Here is an 18,466-nt window from a genome sequence, read left to right on the forward strand (position 1 = left end):
TTCTTGTTAATCTAACGGCACTGTCCAATGTACAGTAGCTATTACAGTGAAGGAATACCATGCTATTGTTTGAGGAGAGTGCACAGTTATGAACTTGAAAGTTATTAATAAACCGATTTGGCACATTTGGGCAGTCTTTGAACAAAAATTCATTGAATCAGTCTAAGACTTTGCACATACACTGCTGCCATCTAGTGGTCAAAATCTCAATGGCGCTTGGGCTGGAATAATACATTAGGGCCTCTCTCTTGCATTTCAAAGATGATGGTACAAAAAAAATACAAAAAAACGGATGATTTTTTTCTTTGTATTTTCTTTAACCAGATCTAATGTGTTATATTATCCTACATTCATTTCACATTTCCACAGCCTTCAAAGAATATGCATATCGTTGCTTCAATGCCTGAGCTACAGGCAGTTAGATTTGGGTATGTCATTTTAGGCGAAAATTGAGAAAAAGGATCCTTAGCGTGGGCTGGCTGGTCATGTTTCGGAGGACGCATGACTCAACCTTCGCCTCCCGAGCCCGTTGGGGAGTTGCAGCGATGAGACAAGATCGAAATTGGGGAGAAAAAGAGGGTAAAAAATTATTATGGTAAGAAAATAAGTTTCAATATTTTTCTGATTGATTTACAATATTATATAACAAGCATTTCGCCACACCAGCAACAACATCTGCTAAACATATGTATGTGACCAATACAATTTTATTTGATTTAAAATATATAAATACCAAATGATCAAATAAGTGTCTACAGAATTTGTCCAAATGTAACTTGTCTTTAATATACTTTTACTGTGTCTCTCTGGTTTAGTTTATTATTTACTTTTCTGTTACGTGTGATATTTGTATATAGTTTTGTACCATGTTCCTGTAATGCAATAAAACATAATAATACAAACAAATATTTGAAATCCAAAAGTTGTAATGGAAGGGTGGGGCTTGGGGCTGTGTCGTATGGGTCTTTGACTGAGAAAGACACAGTGGAGAGCCAACCAGTAATAGCACAGCCTCCTTCATTATCGACGCATTGTGCCGACAACATCAAAGAACCATTCCAGACTCTGAAGTCAGGAGGACTTCGAGAGTTAGGTGTTAACCGTACTCATATGCCAGTGTCTTTCTTTAAAATGTATATAAATTGGTTCGTGATTAAACAGATACATTAAGTTATTCTTATCACACCAACAGCATGTTATGGGCGGGGTCATGTCCCGCTGGGCGGTGCCCTCGCGCTGGACTTGTGCATGTTGACCACGCCCCTTCTGCATTTCGGAGAAGATGGCGTCGCAAGTACAGAGAGGAGTGCCTCTAAGTGCGGTAAGCATATTATGATATTTTACAGTATCTGTAATCTGTTGGAATTTGTATCTAGACGTAAATTGCTGTGCAGTAAACTTAGAAGTATGGTGATAGTCTTGTTGGTTCAATCGCATAATGTAATGTGTGTTTTGGAGCTAGCTAACGTTAGCTAGCTAGCCAATATCCTTTGGGAATGTTGATTGCCGTTAGCGCGTGCGATATTGATAACCCCCAGTCCCCATGCAAAATGGAACATCTTTTGACCAGCGGAGCTGGATATTTATATCTTGTCGTTTGCTAGATAAATACAGAACTATTTCTGAACTTGGAGAAAATAGATACTTTGTAGAGGCGTTTCTCCTCATCTAATGTCATGCGGTGTTGTTGTGGTGACGTGCAATATTTTTCAGTGTCACACACGGAGTAGCCCAATGGCGCTCATCCACTATTGTCAAAAACGAGTTGCGTCGAGAGATTCGGAAATCCGGGAGATTGAATTGTGTTCAAATCAAAGCGCCAGATTGCCTAACGGGCGTGTTTTCACGGCGTTGTAAAGCAGATGGCAACCACCACGAAACAGCGTATGCGAACGTGAGTAGATTACGTTGAAAACAACGGTCGGCCATCTTGGACGCTGTCTCCAGTTCATAGCTATAATATATACCCCAGTGATTCCACTCCTCGGTCACAGTATGGTTGCTGTTGCTGCATCCAATTATCCTATGCCATTCAAATGGGGAAATAGTGTATATTTTCATCCTTGCACAGGTCAGAAGTGCGAGATGTATAGCTTAACTTCACCACCATATAGCCAAGAATGACCACATTGACCCGGACATGCATCTTATCTAATTTAAGACGATCCTTTAAGACTATCCTCTCCATGTGCCCTGGGCTGTGCTTGGGGGAGCTTCTGAATCTACAGGCGTGTGTGTTTGACAGGAGGAGGAGGAGGGGGGGGGGGGGTATTAAGATGGAGAGAGGTTTGTGTGTGAAGAAGATGGAGAGAGGTTTGTGTGTGAAGAAGATGGAGAGAGGTTTGTGTGTGAAGAAGATGGAGAGAGGTTTGTGTGAGATGAGTAAAGGCAGTGAGTATTGGGTGTGCTTTTCACACTTTAAACTCACATGATGTGGGGATGGACACATGTATGTTAGTCAGTCAGGACATCAAGGGTTGTCAGTCATTTGAGAATGGAGTAGCCCTAACATAATGCTTCCTGAAGGAGGTGGTAATATACAACATTTTATCCATTTAATGTCATCAACATAGGCTAACTCTACTCCTCCCTTAACAGCTCTGTCCCAAGTTCCTCCACACAAACTCCACCAGCCACACCTGGCCCTTCAGCGCGATCGCTGAATTAATAGGTGAGTCATCATTAGTCCTACTGTCCAGTCGCCAAGTTACCTGTGTCACCTGTCATAATTGTCCAATCGTTGTGTCCAACTGTGAGTCGTTAAATCATTACTATCCAATCACTGAGCATCATGGTGTTAAAATGGCTACTCTGTGGCAATGTTCTGCGCTCATTTTGTGACCTATTTTATCCTGCTGAGTGTCTCATTTTTGGATGGGATTCTTTTCCCATAACCACAGTGTTAATGGACGAGTCTTCTTTTTCCCCTTGGGGTAGACCTATAAATCAAATTGTATTGGTCACATACACATTTAGCAGATGTTATTGCGGGTGTAGCGAATTGCTTGTGTTTCTAGCTACAACAGTTCAGTAACTAACAAGTAATATCTAACAATTTCACAACAATATACACAAATCTAAAGTAAAGGAATGAAGAAAATATACAAATATTTGGACGAGCATTGTCAGAGCAGCATGGACTAAGAGACAGTAGAATAGAATTCAATAGAATACAGTATATACATATGAGATGAGTAATGCAAAATATGTAAACATTATTAAAGTGGCCAGTGAATCCAAGTCTACGTATATAGGGCAGCAGCCTCTAAGGTGCTTGTGGTGGCTATTTAACAGTCCGATGGCCTTGAGATAGAAGCTGTTTTTCAGTCTCTGTCCCAGCTTTGGTGCACCTGTACTGACCTCTCCTTCTGGATAATAGTGGGTTGAACAGGCAGTGGCTCGGGTGGTTGTTGTCCTTGATTATCTTTTTGGCCTTCCTGTGACATCGGGTGCTGTAGGTGCCCTGGGGGGCAGGTAGTTTGCCCCCGGTGATGCATTGGGCAGACTTCACCACCCTCTGGAGAGCCCTGCGGTTGTGCGCGGTGCAGTTGCTGTACCAGGCGGTGATACAGCTGGATAGGATGCTCTCAATTGTGCATCTGTAGAAGTTGGTGCCAAGCCAGATTTCTTCAGCCTCCTGCGTTTGAAGATGCGCTGTTGCACCTTTTTTACCACACTGTCTGTGTGGGTGGATCATTTCAGTTTGTCTGTGATGTGTACACCGAAGAACTTGAAGCTTTCCACCTTCTCCATTGCAGTCCTGTTGATGTGGATAGGGTGGTGCTCCCTCCTGCTGTTTCCTGAAGTCCACGATCAGCTTATTTTGTTGACGTTGAGTGAGAGGGTATTTTCCTGGCACCACACTCCCAGGGCCCTCACCCTCCTCCCCGTAGGCAGTCTCATCATTGTTGGTAATTAAGGCCTACTACTGTTGTCAACTGCAAACTTGATGATTGAGTTGGAGGTGTGCGTGGCCACGCAGTCATGGGTGAACAGGGAGTACATGAGGGGGCTGAGCACGCACCCTTGTGGGGACCCAGTTGCACAGGGCAGGGTTCAGACCCAGGGCCCGAGCTTAATGATGAGCTTGGCGGGTACTATGGTGTTGAATGCTGAGCTATAGCATTCTTACATCCTCTTGTCCAGATGGGATAGGGCAGTGTGCAGTGCGATGGCGATTGCATCATCTGTGGATCTATTGGGGCGGTAAGCAAATTGAAGTGGGTCTAGGGTAGAGGTCGACAGATTATGATTTTTCAACGCCGATACCGATTATTGGAGGACCAAAAAAGCCGATACCGATTTAATCGGCCGATTTCAAATAAATGTATTTGTAATAATGACAATTACTACAACTGAATGAACACTTATTCTAACTTAATATAATACATCAATAAAATCAATTTAGCCTCAAATAAATAATGAAACATGTTCAATTTGGTTTAAATAATGCAAAAACAAAGTGTTGGAGAAGAAAGTAAAAGTGCAATATGTGCCATGTAAGAAAGCTAACGTTTAGTTCCTTGCTCAGAACATGAGAACATATGAAAGCTGGTGGTTCCTTTTAACATGTATTCAATATTCCCAGTTAAGAAGTTTTAGGTTGTAGTTATTATAGGAATTATAGGACTATTTCCCTCTATACCATTTGTAATTCATTAACCTTTGACTATTGGATGTTCTTATAGGCACTTTAGTATTGCCAGTGTAACAGTATAGCTTCCGTCCCTCTCCTCGCTCCTCCCTGGGCTCGAACCAGGAAAACAACGACAACAGCCACCCTCAAAGCAGCGTTACCCATGCAGAGCAAGGGGAACAACCACTCCAAGTCTCAGAGAGAGTGACGTTTGAAACGCTATTAGCGTGCACTCTGCTAGCCATTTCGCTTTGGTTACACCAGCCTCATCTCGGGAGTTGATAGGCTTGAAGTCATAAACAGCGCAATGCTTGACGCACAACGAAGAGCTGCTGGCAAAACGCACAAAAGTGCTGTTTGAATGGATGCTTATGAGCCTGCTGCTGCCTACCACCACTCAGTCAGATGCTTGTATGCTCAGTCAGATTATATGCAATGCAGGACACGCTAGATAAACTAGTAATATCATCAACCATGTGTAGTTAACTAGTGTTTATGATTGATTGATTGTTTTTTTACAAGATAAGTTTAATGCTAGCTAGCAATTTACCCTGACTTACTGCATTTGCGTAACAGGCAGTCAGTCTCCTTGTGGAGTGCAACGAGAGGCAGGTGATTCTAGCGTTGGACTAGTTAACTGTAATGTTGCAAGATTGGATCCCCCGAGCTGACATGGTGAAAATCGGTCGATTTCCGATTGTTATGAAAACTTGAAATCTGCCCTAATTAATCTGTCATTCCAATTAATCGTTTGACCTCTAGTCTAGGGTGTAAGGTTAACGTGTAAGGTTCAGTTACCATTGTTCCTGTACCCAAAAAAGCGATGGTGGATATCTTAAAGCATGTGGGGACAGCAGATTGGGATAGGGAGAGATTGAATATGTCTGATAACACTCTGGCCAGCTTGTCTGCGCATGCACTGAGGACGCGGCTAGAGATACTGTCTGGTGCCGGCTGGGTGCAAGACGTCGGTGTCCGCGACATGGCTAGTTTTCCCTTTGTAGTCCGATGATTGTCTGTAGACCCTGCCACATACGTCTCGTGTCTGAGCTGTTGAATTGCGACTCCACTTGTCTCTGTACTGACATTTTACATGTTTGTTTGCATTACAGAGGGAATAACTACACTGTTTGTATTCGGCCATATTCCCAGTCGCCTTGCCATTTTTAAATGCGGTGGTTTGCTCTTTCATTTTTGCGCAAATGCTGCCATCTATCCACGGTTTTGGGTAGGTTTTAATAGTTACTATGGGCACAACATTTCCTATTCATTTCCTGTTAAACTCCGTCACCGTATCCATGTATTCGTTAATATTATTCTCACAGGTTACCCAGAAATAGATTTAAAGTGATAGTCCTATAGACGGACCCACAGCGGTCCTGTCCCTGGGGATGTCTGTTTTCCAGAGTAGGGTTGCAACGGGAGGGAATATTCTCAGTAACTTTTAAAATGTACCGGTAATTACCCGTGACTTTGGAAACATTATGGAATTTTCATAACATGGAATGTAGCTTTTTGATGTATGCTACATGAAACCTATGCTGTATGACTACACACTGAAGAGCTAAAGATCTCTGAACCAGTGAGTGGGAATATAATATAATTGATGTTCAGTGAGTATCACTCTCAATTCAAATCACACTACGGAATATGCCGTTTTCTTTCCCCTGCCATGTCCTCCCCTCCTATACTCACTCTGCCTCTACCTTTCTACTACCGTTCTCCAGACTACTATAAAAAGTTATTGCTCTTGGCTGCTATGGCACAAAAACTACTCAAGATGGACAGAGAATGCTAAAGCTCTCTGAACCCTACAATGAGTGGGAATATAACCTAATGGAAGCTCAGACTATCATTCTAAATCCGTGTAATCCCCTGTCTCGCCCCTCCTCTCTACCTTTCTCCCTTCTCCACTTTTCAAGTTGGCAGCCATAGATGTTGCATATAAGAACATTTTACCCATGCTGAGAAATAAGCCCTCTGCTAGGCTGCTCTGTCACACAAACTACCCGAGAGAGAGCGTCAGAAAAAGAGGGAATGCCAACACTCCGTAATGCCTCTGATACCCTAGACTGTTTGGGAATATAACTTAATGGGTGTTCAAGGTCCCCTTCCCTCCTCGGCTCGCCTTCCTCACTTCTCTTTGCATCTCATTGATTTGCTTTCGAATGACGTCATTGTGATTAGACCTTTTATATTTTCTGAACCATATTACCATAGTTTCTGACAATTAGCCTACAGTAGTGTGTCTGGATAAGGCTTTTTATCCTTCGGGCTAGGCCTGTAGCCTATCCCACAGCAGTCCTGTCCCTGGGGTGGTCTTTTTCCACACGCACTTTCAGCCTCCGTGATGATTAATCCCTTTGCCTTATCACTGGGCTCCAGGGTAACGTTTTAACCTGGTGGTACTGGTGCCACAAACTTTTACAGTTGATAGTACCAGCCCATGATTTGGTCGCACCATCCAAATAAATTCATCACGCAATATAAATAATAGGAGTGATCATCTTGTGAAGGGATTGTAAGTTCAATCATATTGCTTTATTTAGAAGTGTGTGGTAGACTACTGGGATCGTTTTCAATAAACACGTTACATCTAACATGTCTAAGCAGGAATGCCTGATACAAGATATTTTGACATGCAATCTAATCCAGTGATTATCATGCATTTTTTTTACTGTCAAAATGGGGCTACAGAATTTTCTGTTTTTTGGGTTCAATAGAGATGATTTTTCCGTTATCTTTATGCACTAATATTACATAAAGATATGGGCGTAATTCAATTGGTGCTCATTCACCACCTGAGGAAGTGGAAACTGTAAACACATTAGCTAGATTGCTAACTCTAAATGTAACACCTACTGCTAGTAGCCATGTTAATCAAACAGTACATTTTAATGTGCTAAAAACACTTTTGTAATAGGTCTACTACCTACTCATCTCCAATGAGGCCTAGTGCACTCGCCATGGCATATGCACATTTCACATGCTCCACATTCAGAATATCTTGATTGTATAACTGTGTGCTTTGAGCTCAACATTGAGAGCTGAGAAATACAAATAATACCTACAGAAAGATGAGAAAACAAATTGTACCTATACCCGTGTCCCTCTCTTTAACATGGACAACAGTAGTTGCTTCCAAGGTTGTTTTTTCTCTGCAGTTACATTTTGAAATGTTATACAATCAGAATGCATTTCTCAGGGCACACGGGGCGAGGCTTGCTCATTACAGCAGGTGGCCCCAGCGAAAAAGGCACAGCAGGAGGGCAGACCATTTCGTTAAAGGAGTCATGAGTATAATTGCAGTTTACTGTTTAACCAAGTCAATGTTTTATCTGGCCCAAAAATAGGACATGTTGATTGAGGTGACCAGGTAGAATGTGTAACCAATTAAAAATGTAACTCGCACAGATAGTTATAGGGTCAACTAAATGGTTGCCTTCTGGAGCCCTGCTTATCAGGCAGTGAGCCGTTTCTCAGGCAGGTCTCTGTTGCTGCAGTGCAGTCTGCCAGCCTGCAGTTTGTCTGCCAACCCAGTTTAGTATTCAGCCTGTCACCAGATACTGTCTCAGATGTCCATCACAGTTCTGTGCATGTCTCTGATACAGTTTCCTCCTATCACCATCAATCTCTCCTTCTCTTATCTCCATCTTTCTCTGTTGCAGTATCTCACATTCTTGATTTCCTTCAATACCCCTCACTTTTGCTAACCAATCCCACTCTTTCTCTCTCTTTGTACCTGGAGCAACAAAGGCGTAGGATATAGCAATATCTCTCATCAGCCTAGTGTTTCCCATCTACACACACTGCCAACCCCACCCCGCCAGTATGGCTTTGGAGAGGCCTTTGGATTCAAGCTTACTCTAGACAATAATGGAGAGCAGAGGAGCTAGACAATAGAAGATAGTAGTACAAAGATGGCGGTAGGGATGAACATTTTGAAAAGGAGATGGATAGAGGGAGGGAGTGATTTTGAAGGTAGTTGATGGGAGAGGGAGACCAGACCACATGTTTGTGTTAGTCTAATGTTCCAGTAGTGTTTTGAGGATGTTGCATCTACGGCAGAGGCTGGGGTTGCATCCTCTGTGACAGCTGTCAAAGCCAGCCTGTTCTAATGGTCCACGTTGCACAAGCAACAAAGGAAGACATATTATATCTATCACACTTTACATTACACAGCTTTAATGTTATATTGGGTGTCTAAAACCCTGATGATGTGTGGTAGTTTTCCACAGCATTAGCAACACAGATGGCAATGTGATTTGGCTTGTACTCCTATGCTGGTTTGGCGTGGATGTGTTGGCATTGGACAAATGGCTTGGGTGGTCTACTATAGTGGCAAACACTATGCAAGAGATTCGTTATTTGTAAAGTAACAGTGGAAAAATCAATATTTGTGGGAAAATGTAATTTCTGATTTATTCTGTTCATATTTCTCTATGCTTACAAATCCTTTATTTCCATGTCTTTTCCCCAGATAATGCCTATGATCCAGATGTCAATGCCAAGCAGTTCTGGATTGATAAGACCCAGTTCAAAGGCCAAGACTGCCTCATCTTCATGGACAATGGAAATGGGCTGGACTATGAAAAGATGCACAAGATGCTCAGGTACGGACAGTTCTCTGAACCATTACCACTACTTTAGCAGGGTGAATCAGGTTAGATAAAAGCCGGGACAAAAGTCCTGCAGAGAACACCCCCTTCGGGACCATCACGTGACATCCTGATGACACTGGTGAATGTCCTGAAAACGTCCTGACTCGGTCCTCCGTGACTTCCAGGGAATTTACAGAAGTCCTCCCAGAGAACATTCCCATGGGACCATCATGTAATGTCTTGACAACTGGAAAAACAAATGTTCAGAAAACGTCCTAAGGGACGTCCCCGGAACAAACCAGGGACAAGTAAAAAACAAATGAATGTCTGCTGTGCTATAAGAATGCAAGTTTCTGATTGATGTACATAGAAAACCACCATGTTTCTCTATCCTTCTCCCTCCTCAGCTTCGGTTACAGTGACAAGACCGTTATAAACGGCCAGCACCCGATTGGTCTCTACGGTAACGGTTTCAAGTCGGGGTCCATGCGTCTGGGACGAGACGCCATCGTGTTCTCCAAGTCTCTAGATGGAGACACCATGCATGTAGGCATGCTCTCACAGAGCTACCTGGCACAGATTAAAGCAGAGCAGATCATCGTACCCATTGTCTCCTTCCAACGCGTTGCACACAACCAGTATATCCTTCTATAGAGAGACTACACATACGCACTGCACATACACACACGTCATAGTGCTTAAACTGTCATCACCTTCAAACAGTTTGGACAGGTGGGACGGTGATCTATAGATGTACTTGTACACTGTGTCATTTTATAGTCTGTCGGTTGTATTGTCCCTGTGTGTGTTGTCCTTGACTTCTGCACTCCGTGTGAATGAGAAGCACAAGGCCAGTCTGCAGGACATCCTGTATTACTCTCTTTTTAAGACGGAGAACGAGCTGCTCACAGAGCTCAAAGCCATCAACTCCACCTGCTCCATGGGCTCTTCAGGAACACGCATCATCATCTGGAGCCTGCGCAGGTCAGACACACACACACCTGGGTATTCCTCTCTTACACAGTCCGTATAAGGACATTTTCCCCTCTTTCTTTCTCCCTCAACTATTGAGTTTCACTACGTGGAATTTACGTTCAAATGTTACTTCTCCTTTGGAACTGCCACTCTCTCGGCCATCAGATTTCTCCCTTGGTGGAATTGTAGGTTTCACTTTAGTTTTCTCCTTGAACATAATCAAAACCTAAAATTCCACCATTAGGGGTCGGCACAGAGGCCCTTTTTGAAGTATGGAGCATGTAAAACGGTTGAGTAGGAGTCTATACAGTAAGTGTTTATTTTTGTCCACAGGACATTAACAGGACAGACAGAATTTGATTTCACAACATCCAGTTACGACATCAGAATCCCGTTGGATGTGTTGGAGAGCACCAGTGAGCAATACAGGCGGTCGGAGCTGCTCACAAAACCAGAGAGTTACTACTCGCTACGTGTGAGTATTAGTATATTGACATTCCATACAGCATTTCTCACGACAGAGCGTAGCTTTAGCTAGATGTTTCCAAACTTGGTTTTGCCTAGCACTACACAGCTGATTTTAAAATAATCGAAGCTTGATGATCAGTTGATTATTTGAATCAGCTGTGTAAAGCTTGGGCAAAAACCAACATTTTTTTGTAAACACTGGACATGTGCATTATCATTTGTATGTGTGAAATTTTATTTTTCTAGTGTATTTTGATTGTTTATTGTATTCTCTCAATGTGCTGTTTGTGTGCTCAGGCATACTGCAGTATTCTGTACCTGAAGCCGCGTATGCAGATCGTCATTCGAGGGCAGAAAGTGAAGACTGAGCTCATCTCCAAGAGCCTGGCGTACATCGCTAAGGACTATTACAAGCCCAACTTTGTGGTATCCTACCCCACGCAGGAGCCTCCATGGATGGCTTTACTGTGTGTGTCCGTGTTTGTGTTTTCCTGTGCGTTCGTGTTGTCACATCCTCGAGACACTCATTTTGTTTTCTTTTGGGGGCAAAATAGAAATAGGAAAATATGGGTACTCTACATACAAGAAATACCATCAGCCACTGCCATAGACACAATACTTTTATAAGCTTGCGATAATAATCACTTACCTATGTTTAACTAATATTAGTTGAATACATTCCATAGCTAGATGTTCATGTTCAACACAGTGATGCAATATGGTCTTTTTCACAAAGGGAAGAGGATATGTCATCTTCTCTCCTTCCTGTTTGAGGCCTTAAGTCCTGTACCAGAACAGACGTATTCCCATCACGTTTGGGTACAACACCAAGAGCAAAGACCAATACGGCATCATGATGTACCACAAGAACCGCCTTATAAAACCTTATGAGCGAGTGGGCGTTCAACTCAAGGTAAAATGGTGTTTTTGTATGTTTGGGTGTGTGGATTGTGCATAAGAAAAATTGCCATCCATTGTGGTAATCGGATGCCTCGTCCTCCATCACTGACTCATAACCACCTCTACCCCCTTCAGGCCAACATCCAAGGTCTCGGGGTCATTGGGGTTATCGAGTGTAACTTTCTGGAGCCCACCCACAACAAGCAAGATTTTGACAATACCGACAAATACAGGTAAGGACTCTTACCGCATATAGTTGAAGAAGAGAGTTCTCCCTTCAAGAACACTTCCACATACTTTAAAGATGGTGTACTTTTAATAATTTAGCTGGATAAAGTGGCACTACGTGAACTGTCATAGTTTATTTCTTATTTTCTTTGTGCAGGAAAACCATCAACAACTTAGGGGTTAAGCTGGAGGACTACTGGAAAGAGATCCGCTTTAAAAGAGACAAAGAAGATCCTAACAGCACCGTACCAGTGGAAGACACCATGTAAGTAAAACACTCCTCCATCTTCCTTTCTCCTTTCCTCTGTGTCTCCATCCCTCCTCTAACTTGTTCCTCTGCGTACCTCTACCCCCATAGGAAGCGCCCGGACCAGAACTGGGTGCAATGTGACACCTGCCTGCGCTGGAGGAAGCTGCCAGATGGGATTGATTGCAGACTGCTTCCAGAGAAGTGGTTCTGCCACATGAATCCCGACCCCCAATTCAGGTGTGTCCCGAACCCACCTAGATTAAATGAACATGTTTATAAAGTGTTGTAACATGTTGTGTGACCTGCCCCCCCCCTGCCTTTGGGCCCCCTCGGTCTTTGTTTGTGCGCATGTCTACTTGCCTACCGGAGTGTATGTATTTGTGTGTGTACCTGTGTGTGTTGACGTTGCCGCGGCAGTATATGGGCATTTATTATCGCCTGCCTTTCCAGGAGCTGCATGGTAGAGGAAGAGCCTGAAGACTCCGATGATGACCAACCTTCATACCAGAAAACCTACAAGCAACAGTGAGAACCCAACCATCTACCATATACTTAAGCAATAAGGCACGAGGGGGAGTGGTATATGGCCAATATACCACGGCTAAGGGCTGTTCTTATGTATGATGCAATGCGGCGTGCTTGGATGCAGCCCATAGCTGCTAAGGGTGCCTTATTGCTATTTTAAACTGGTTACCGTGGTAATTAGAGCAGTTTAAAAAGAAATAAAACGTTTTGTCTTACCCGTGGTATACGTTCTGATATACCACGGCTGTCAGCCAATCAGCATTCAGGGCTCGAACCAACCAGTTTATAATGAACAATTAATGCTGCATCTAAAGATATTTTCAATGCATAACTGTATATCTAGGCTATTTGCAGATAATTGACCTTAAGGCTGAAACATGCATCATTATTTTGTCTATGCATGGAGTGAGAAACCAACATTAGGCCTTCCGCAAAATGCGGTTAGATTGACAACAGTGCTTTGTGTGAGTTGTTGATGAAAGCAAAATAATGGCAACATATTTCCCATGCTGGTTCGTGGCACAAGTTGCTTGTGTTTTCATTATGCTGCGAGTTTTCCCACCACAGTAACGTTTGGTAGTTGCCAGGCCATTTATTCTAGTTCAAAACATTTTAATTCTACCAAATGTTTTGCTGGACGCAGGTGATATCAAGTCTGTAGGTAGGCAGCCGCCTCTCTGTGCTAGTGGTGGCTGTTTAACAATCTGATGGCCTTGAGATAGAAGCTGTTTTTCAGTCTCTGTCCCAGCTTTGATGCACCTGTGCTGACCTCGCCTTCGGGATGGTAGCGGGGGGAACAGGCAGTGGCTCCGGTGGTTATTGTTCTTGATGATCTTTTTGGCCTTTCTGTTACATTGGGTGTTGTAGGTGTCTTGGAGGGCAGGTAGTTTGCACCCGGTTATGCGTTGTGCAGACCGCACCACCTTCTGGAGAGCCCTGCGGTTGTGGGCGGTGCAGTTGCTGTACCAGACGATGATACAGCCCGACAGGATGCTCTCAATTGTGCACCTGTAAAAGTTAGTGCGTTTTTTTTTGGTGACAAGCCACATTTTTTCGGCCTCCTGAGGTTGAAGAGGCGCTGCTGCGCCTTCTTCACCACAATGTTTGTGTGGGTGGACCATTTCAGTTTGTCTGTGAAATGTACACAGAGGAACTTAAAACTTTCCACCTTCTCCACTACTGTCCCGTCTGTGGATACGGGGGTGCTCCCTCTGCTGTTTACTGAAGTCCACGATAATCTCTTGTTTTGCTGACATTTAGTGACAAGTTATTTTCCTGACACCCCCCTCCGACCGCCCTTACCTCAATGTAGGCTGTCTCGTCGTTATTGGTAATCAAGCCTACCATTGTAGTGTCGTCTACAAACTGTATGATTGAGTTGGATCTGTGCCTGGCCACGCAGTCATGGGTGAACAGGGAGTACAGGTGGGAGCTGAGAACGCACCCTTGTGAGGCTCCAGTGTTGAGGATCAGCAGAGTGGAGTTGTTGGGCCGTCCCCCGTCAGGAGGTCAAGGACCCAATTGCACAGGGCGGGGTACTATGGTGTTGAATACTGAGCTATAGTCAATGAACATAGGTATTCCTCTTGTCCGGATGGGATAGGGCAGTGTGATGGTGATTGCATCGTCTGTGGACCTATTGGGGCAGTAAGCAAATTGGAGTGGATCTCGGGTAACAGTTCGGAGGGAGGTGATATGATCCTTGACTAGTCTCTCAAAGTACTTCATGATGACAGAAGTGAGTGCTACAGGGTGATAGTCATTTAGTTCAGTTACAGTGCCTTGCGAAAGTATTCGGCCCCCTTGAACTTTGAGACCTTTTGCCACATTTCAGGTTTCAAACATAAACATATAAAACTGTATTTTTTTGTGAAGAATCAACAACAAGTGGGACACAATCATGAAGTGGAACGACATTTATTGGATATTTCAAACTTTTTTAACAAATCAAAAACTGAAAAATTGGGCGTGCAAAATTATTCAGCCCCTTTACTTTCAGTGCAGCAAACTCTCTCCAGAATTTCAGTGAGGATCTCTGAATCATCCAATGTTGACCTAAATGACTAATGATGATAAATACAATCCATCTGTGTGTAATCAAGTCTCCGTATAAATGCGCCTGCACTGTGATAGTCTCAGAGGTCCGTTAAAAGCGCAGAGAGCATCATGAAGAACAAGGAACACACCAGGCAGGTCCGAGATACTGTTGTGAAGAAGTTTAAAGCCGGATTTGGATACAAAAATATTTCCCAAGCTTTAAACATCCCAAGGAGCACTGTGCAAGCGATAATATTGAAATGGAAGGAGTATCAGACCACTGCAAATCTACCAAGACCTGGCCGTCCCTCTAAACCTTCAGCTCATACAAGGAGAAGACTGATCAGAGATGCAGCCAATCACTCTGGATGAACTGCAGATATCTACAGCTGAGGTGGGAGACTCTGTCCATAGGACAACAATCAGTCGTATATTGCACAAATCTGGCCTTTATGGAAGAGTGGCAAGAAGAAAGCCATTTCTTAAAGATATCCATAAAAAGTGTGGGAGACACACCAAACATGTGGAAGAAGGTGCTCTGGTCAGATGAAACCAAAATTGAACTTTATGGCAACAATGCAAAACGTTATGTTTAGCGTAAAAGCAACACAGCTGAACACACCATCCCCACTGTCAAACATGGTGGTGGCAGCATCATGGTTTGGGCCTGCTTTTCTTCAGCAGGGACAGGGAAGATGGTTCAAATTGATGGGAAGATAGATGGAGCCAAATACAGGACCATTCTGGAAGAAAACCTGATGGAGTCTGCAAAAGACCTGAGACTGGGACGGAGATTTGTCTTCCAACAAGACAATGATCCAAAACATAAAGCAAAATCTACAATGGAATGGTTCAAAAATAAACATATCCAGGTGTTAGAATGGCCAAGTCAAAGTCCAGACCTGAATCCAATCGAGAATCTGTGGAAAGAACTGAAAACTGCTGTTCACAAATGCTCTCCATCCAACCTCACTGAGCTCGAGCTGTTTTGCAAGGAGGAATGGGAAAAAATTTCAGTCTCTCGATGTACAAAACTGATAGCGACATACCCCAAGCGACTTACAGCTGTAATCGCAGCAAAAGGTGGCGCTACAAAGTATTAACTTAAGGGGGCTGAATAATTTTGCACGCGCAATTTTTCGGTTTTTGATTTGTTAAAAAAGTTTGAAATATCCAATAAATGTCGTTCCACTTCATCATTGTGTCCCACTTGTTGTTGATTCTTCACAAACAAATACAGTTTTATATCTTTATGTTTGAAGCCTGAAATGTGGCAAAAGGTCGCAAAGTTCAAGGGGGCCGAATACTTTACATTAGCTTTCTTGGGAACAGGGATTGAATATGTCCATAAATACGCCAGTCACCTGGTCTGCGCATGCTCTGAGGACGCGGCTAGGGATGCCGTCTGGGCTGGCAGCCTTGCGAGGGTTAACACTTTTAAATGTTTTACTCACGTCTGCCACGGAGAAGGAGAGCCCCCAGTCTTTGGTAGCGGGCTGCGTCGGTGGCACTGTGTTGTTCTCAAAGCGCACTAAATAAGTTGTTTAATTTGTTTGGAAGCGAGACGTCGATGTCCAGGACGGGGCTGGTTTTCTTTTTGTAGTCCGTGATTGTCTGTAGACCCTGCCACATACGTCTCGTGTTTGAGCCGTTGAATTGCGACTCCACTTTGTCTCTATACAGACGCTTTGCTTGTTTGATTGCCTTACAGAGGGAATAACTACACTGTTTTTATTCAGCCATGTTTCCAATCGCCTTGCCATGATTAAATGCGGTGGTATGTGCTTTCAGTTTTGCGCGAATCAAATCAAATGTATTTATATAGCCCTTCGTACATCAGCTGATATCTCAAAGTGCTGTACAGAAACCCAGCCTAAAACCCCAAACAGCAAGCAATGCAGGTGTAGAAGCACGGTGGCTAGGAAAAACTCCCTACAAAGGCCAAAACGTAGGAAGAAACCTAGAGAGGAACCAGGCTATGTGGGGTGGCCAGTCCTCTTCTGGCTGTGCCGGGTGGAGATTATAACAGAACATGGCCAAGATGTTCAAATGTTCATAAATGACCAGCATGGTCGAATAATAATAAGGCAGAACAGTTGAAACTGGAGCAGCAGCACGGCCAGGTGGACTGGGGACAGCAAGGAGTCATCATGTCAGGTAGTCCTGGGGCATGGTCCTAGGGCTCAGGTCCTCCGAGAGAGAGAAAGAAAGAGAGAAGGAGAGAATTAGAGAACGCACACTTAGATTCACACAGGACACCGATTAGGACAGAAGAACTCCAGATATAACAAACTGACCCTAGCCCCCCGACACATAAACTACTGCAGCATAAATACTGGAGGCTGAGACAGGAGGGGTCAGGAGACTGCCGCCATCCATCCACGGTTTTAGGTTTTAATAGTCACAGTGGGTAGAACATCTCCAATACACTTCCTTATAAACTCACTCACCGAGTCAGCGTATACATCAATGTTATTGTCTGAGGCTACCCGGAACATATCCCAGTCCACGAGATCGAAGCATTCTTGAAGCGTGGAATCCGATTGGTCAGACCAGCGTTGGATAGACCTAAGCACGGGCGCTTCCTGTTTTAGTTTCTGTCTATAGGAGGGGAGCAACAAGATGGAGTCATGGTCGGATTTTCCGAAAGGAGGGCGGGAGAGGGCCTTGTATGCATCGCGGAAGTTAGGGTAGCAATGGTCGAGCGTGTTATTCACTCGTGTACTGCAATTGATATGTTGATTTGAATTTAGGTAGCCTTGTTCTCAAATTAGCTTTGTTAAAATCCCCAGCTACAATAGATGCAGCCTCGGGAGATATGGTTTCCAGTTTGCATAAAGTCCAGTGAAGTTCCTTGATGGTCGTCTTAGTATCCGCTTGAGGGGGGATATACACGGCTGTGACGATATCCTAGGAGAGTTCTCTTGGGAGATAATACGGTTGGCATTTGCTTGTGATAATTTTTAGGTCAGGTGAACAAAAGGACTTGAGTTCCTGTGTGTTACAATTACACCATGAGACATTAGTCATGAAACATACACCTCCGCCCTTCTTCTTACCGGAGAGATGTTTATTCCTGTCGGTGCGATGCACTGAAAATCCCGTTGGCTGTGTAGACTCCGACAGCATGTCCCCAGCTAGCCATGTTTCCGTGAAACAGAGTATGTTACAATCCCAGATATCTTTTTGGAAAGCAACTCTTGCCTTGATTTGGTCTACTAGGGACTGGACGTTAGCGAGTAATATACTCTGGGTGGTGTAGCCTCACTAGAAACCTGCTCTGGCACCCTCTCCTCCAGCGGCGTTGTTTTGGGTCGGCCTCTGGAATTGGCGTATACCGGTGACATTATTTGGTAACTGGTTAGATGCCGTTATGTATTTCAAAACTTAGCTGTAACTAGGGGTTGAAAGCAACTGGCTGACGCACACAGTGCTAATTAGCAGGCTGGTAGGGCTAACAACCATACAAGCTGATTTGTAACAAGAAATTACATTTAAACCAGTAGTCATGAGTGCAAACGATTTGGTTTAATTTCCGACATTAATTTGACATTCTAAGGAATTCTGATTTGGTTTTATGTAATACTTTCCATTTTTCAAGTTGAGGTAACTTTGCGTTGGGACTTTTGATGTGTATACTAATGCAAATCCATATGTTACATGTGGTTATGTTTATACTACCTACCCTTTAAACAGTGAATGAGCAGTGGCAAATTCAAATACTTCCCATTCAAGCCTATGGAGATTTTTTAATAACAATTCAAATGCTTATAGTTCAAAAAGTATATATGGTATCGAAATTCTGAATGCAAGAAATCTAAGTTAGGTAATTCTGCACGTGTGAAC

The 18,466-nt window shown here is 43.6% G+C and overlaps 1 protein-coding gene across 1 annotated transcript in view; it reads left to right on the top strand.

The window, feature by feature from the left end:
* Nucleotides 1-1,282: 1,282 nt before the first annotated feature.
* Nucleotides 1,283-18,466, top strand: part of LOC139403355 (MORC family CW-type zinc finger 3a) — a 28,452-nt gene continuing 11,268 nt past the window's right edge. Inside the window, exons 1-12 of the mRNA XM_071146941.1 lie at nucleotides 1,283-1,321; nucleotides 2,599-2,671; nucleotides 9,117-9,249; nucleotides 9,645-9,877; nucleotides 10,065-10,221; nucleotides 10,546-10,687; nucleotides 10,978-11,106; nucleotides 11,474-11,593; nucleotides 11,716-11,813; nucleotides 11,966-12,073; nucleotides 12,167-12,295; nucleotides 12,509-12,583. Of these exons, the coding sequence (XP_071003042.1) occupies nucleotides 1,283-1,321; nucleotides 2,599-2,671; nucleotides 9,117-9,249; nucleotides 9,645-9,877; nucleotides 10,065-10,221; nucleotides 10,546-10,687; nucleotides 10,978-11,106; nucleotides 11,474-11,593; nucleotides 11,716-11,813; nucleotides 11,966-12,073; nucleotides 12,167-12,295; nucleotides 12,509-12,583 (1,436 nt within the window). The remainder of the gene's footprint in view (nucleotides 1,322-2,598; nucleotides 2,672-9,116; nucleotides 9,250-9,644; nucleotides 9,878-10,064; nucleotides 10,222-10,545; nucleotides 10,688-10,977; nucleotides 11,107-11,473; nucleotides 11,594-11,715; nucleotides 11,814-11,965; nucleotides 12,074-12,166; nucleotides 12,296-12,508; nucleotides 12,584-18,466) is intronic.

The sequence above is a fragment of the Oncorhynchus clarkii genome, chromosome 3 (genome assembly GCF_045791955.1).
Source record: "Oncorhynchus clarkii lewisi isolate Uvic-CL-2024 chromosome 3, UVic_Ocla_1.0, whole genome shotgun sequence".
NCBI lineage: Eukaryota > Metazoa > Chordata > Actinopteri > Salmoniformes > Salmonidae > Oncorhynchus > Oncorhynchus clarkii.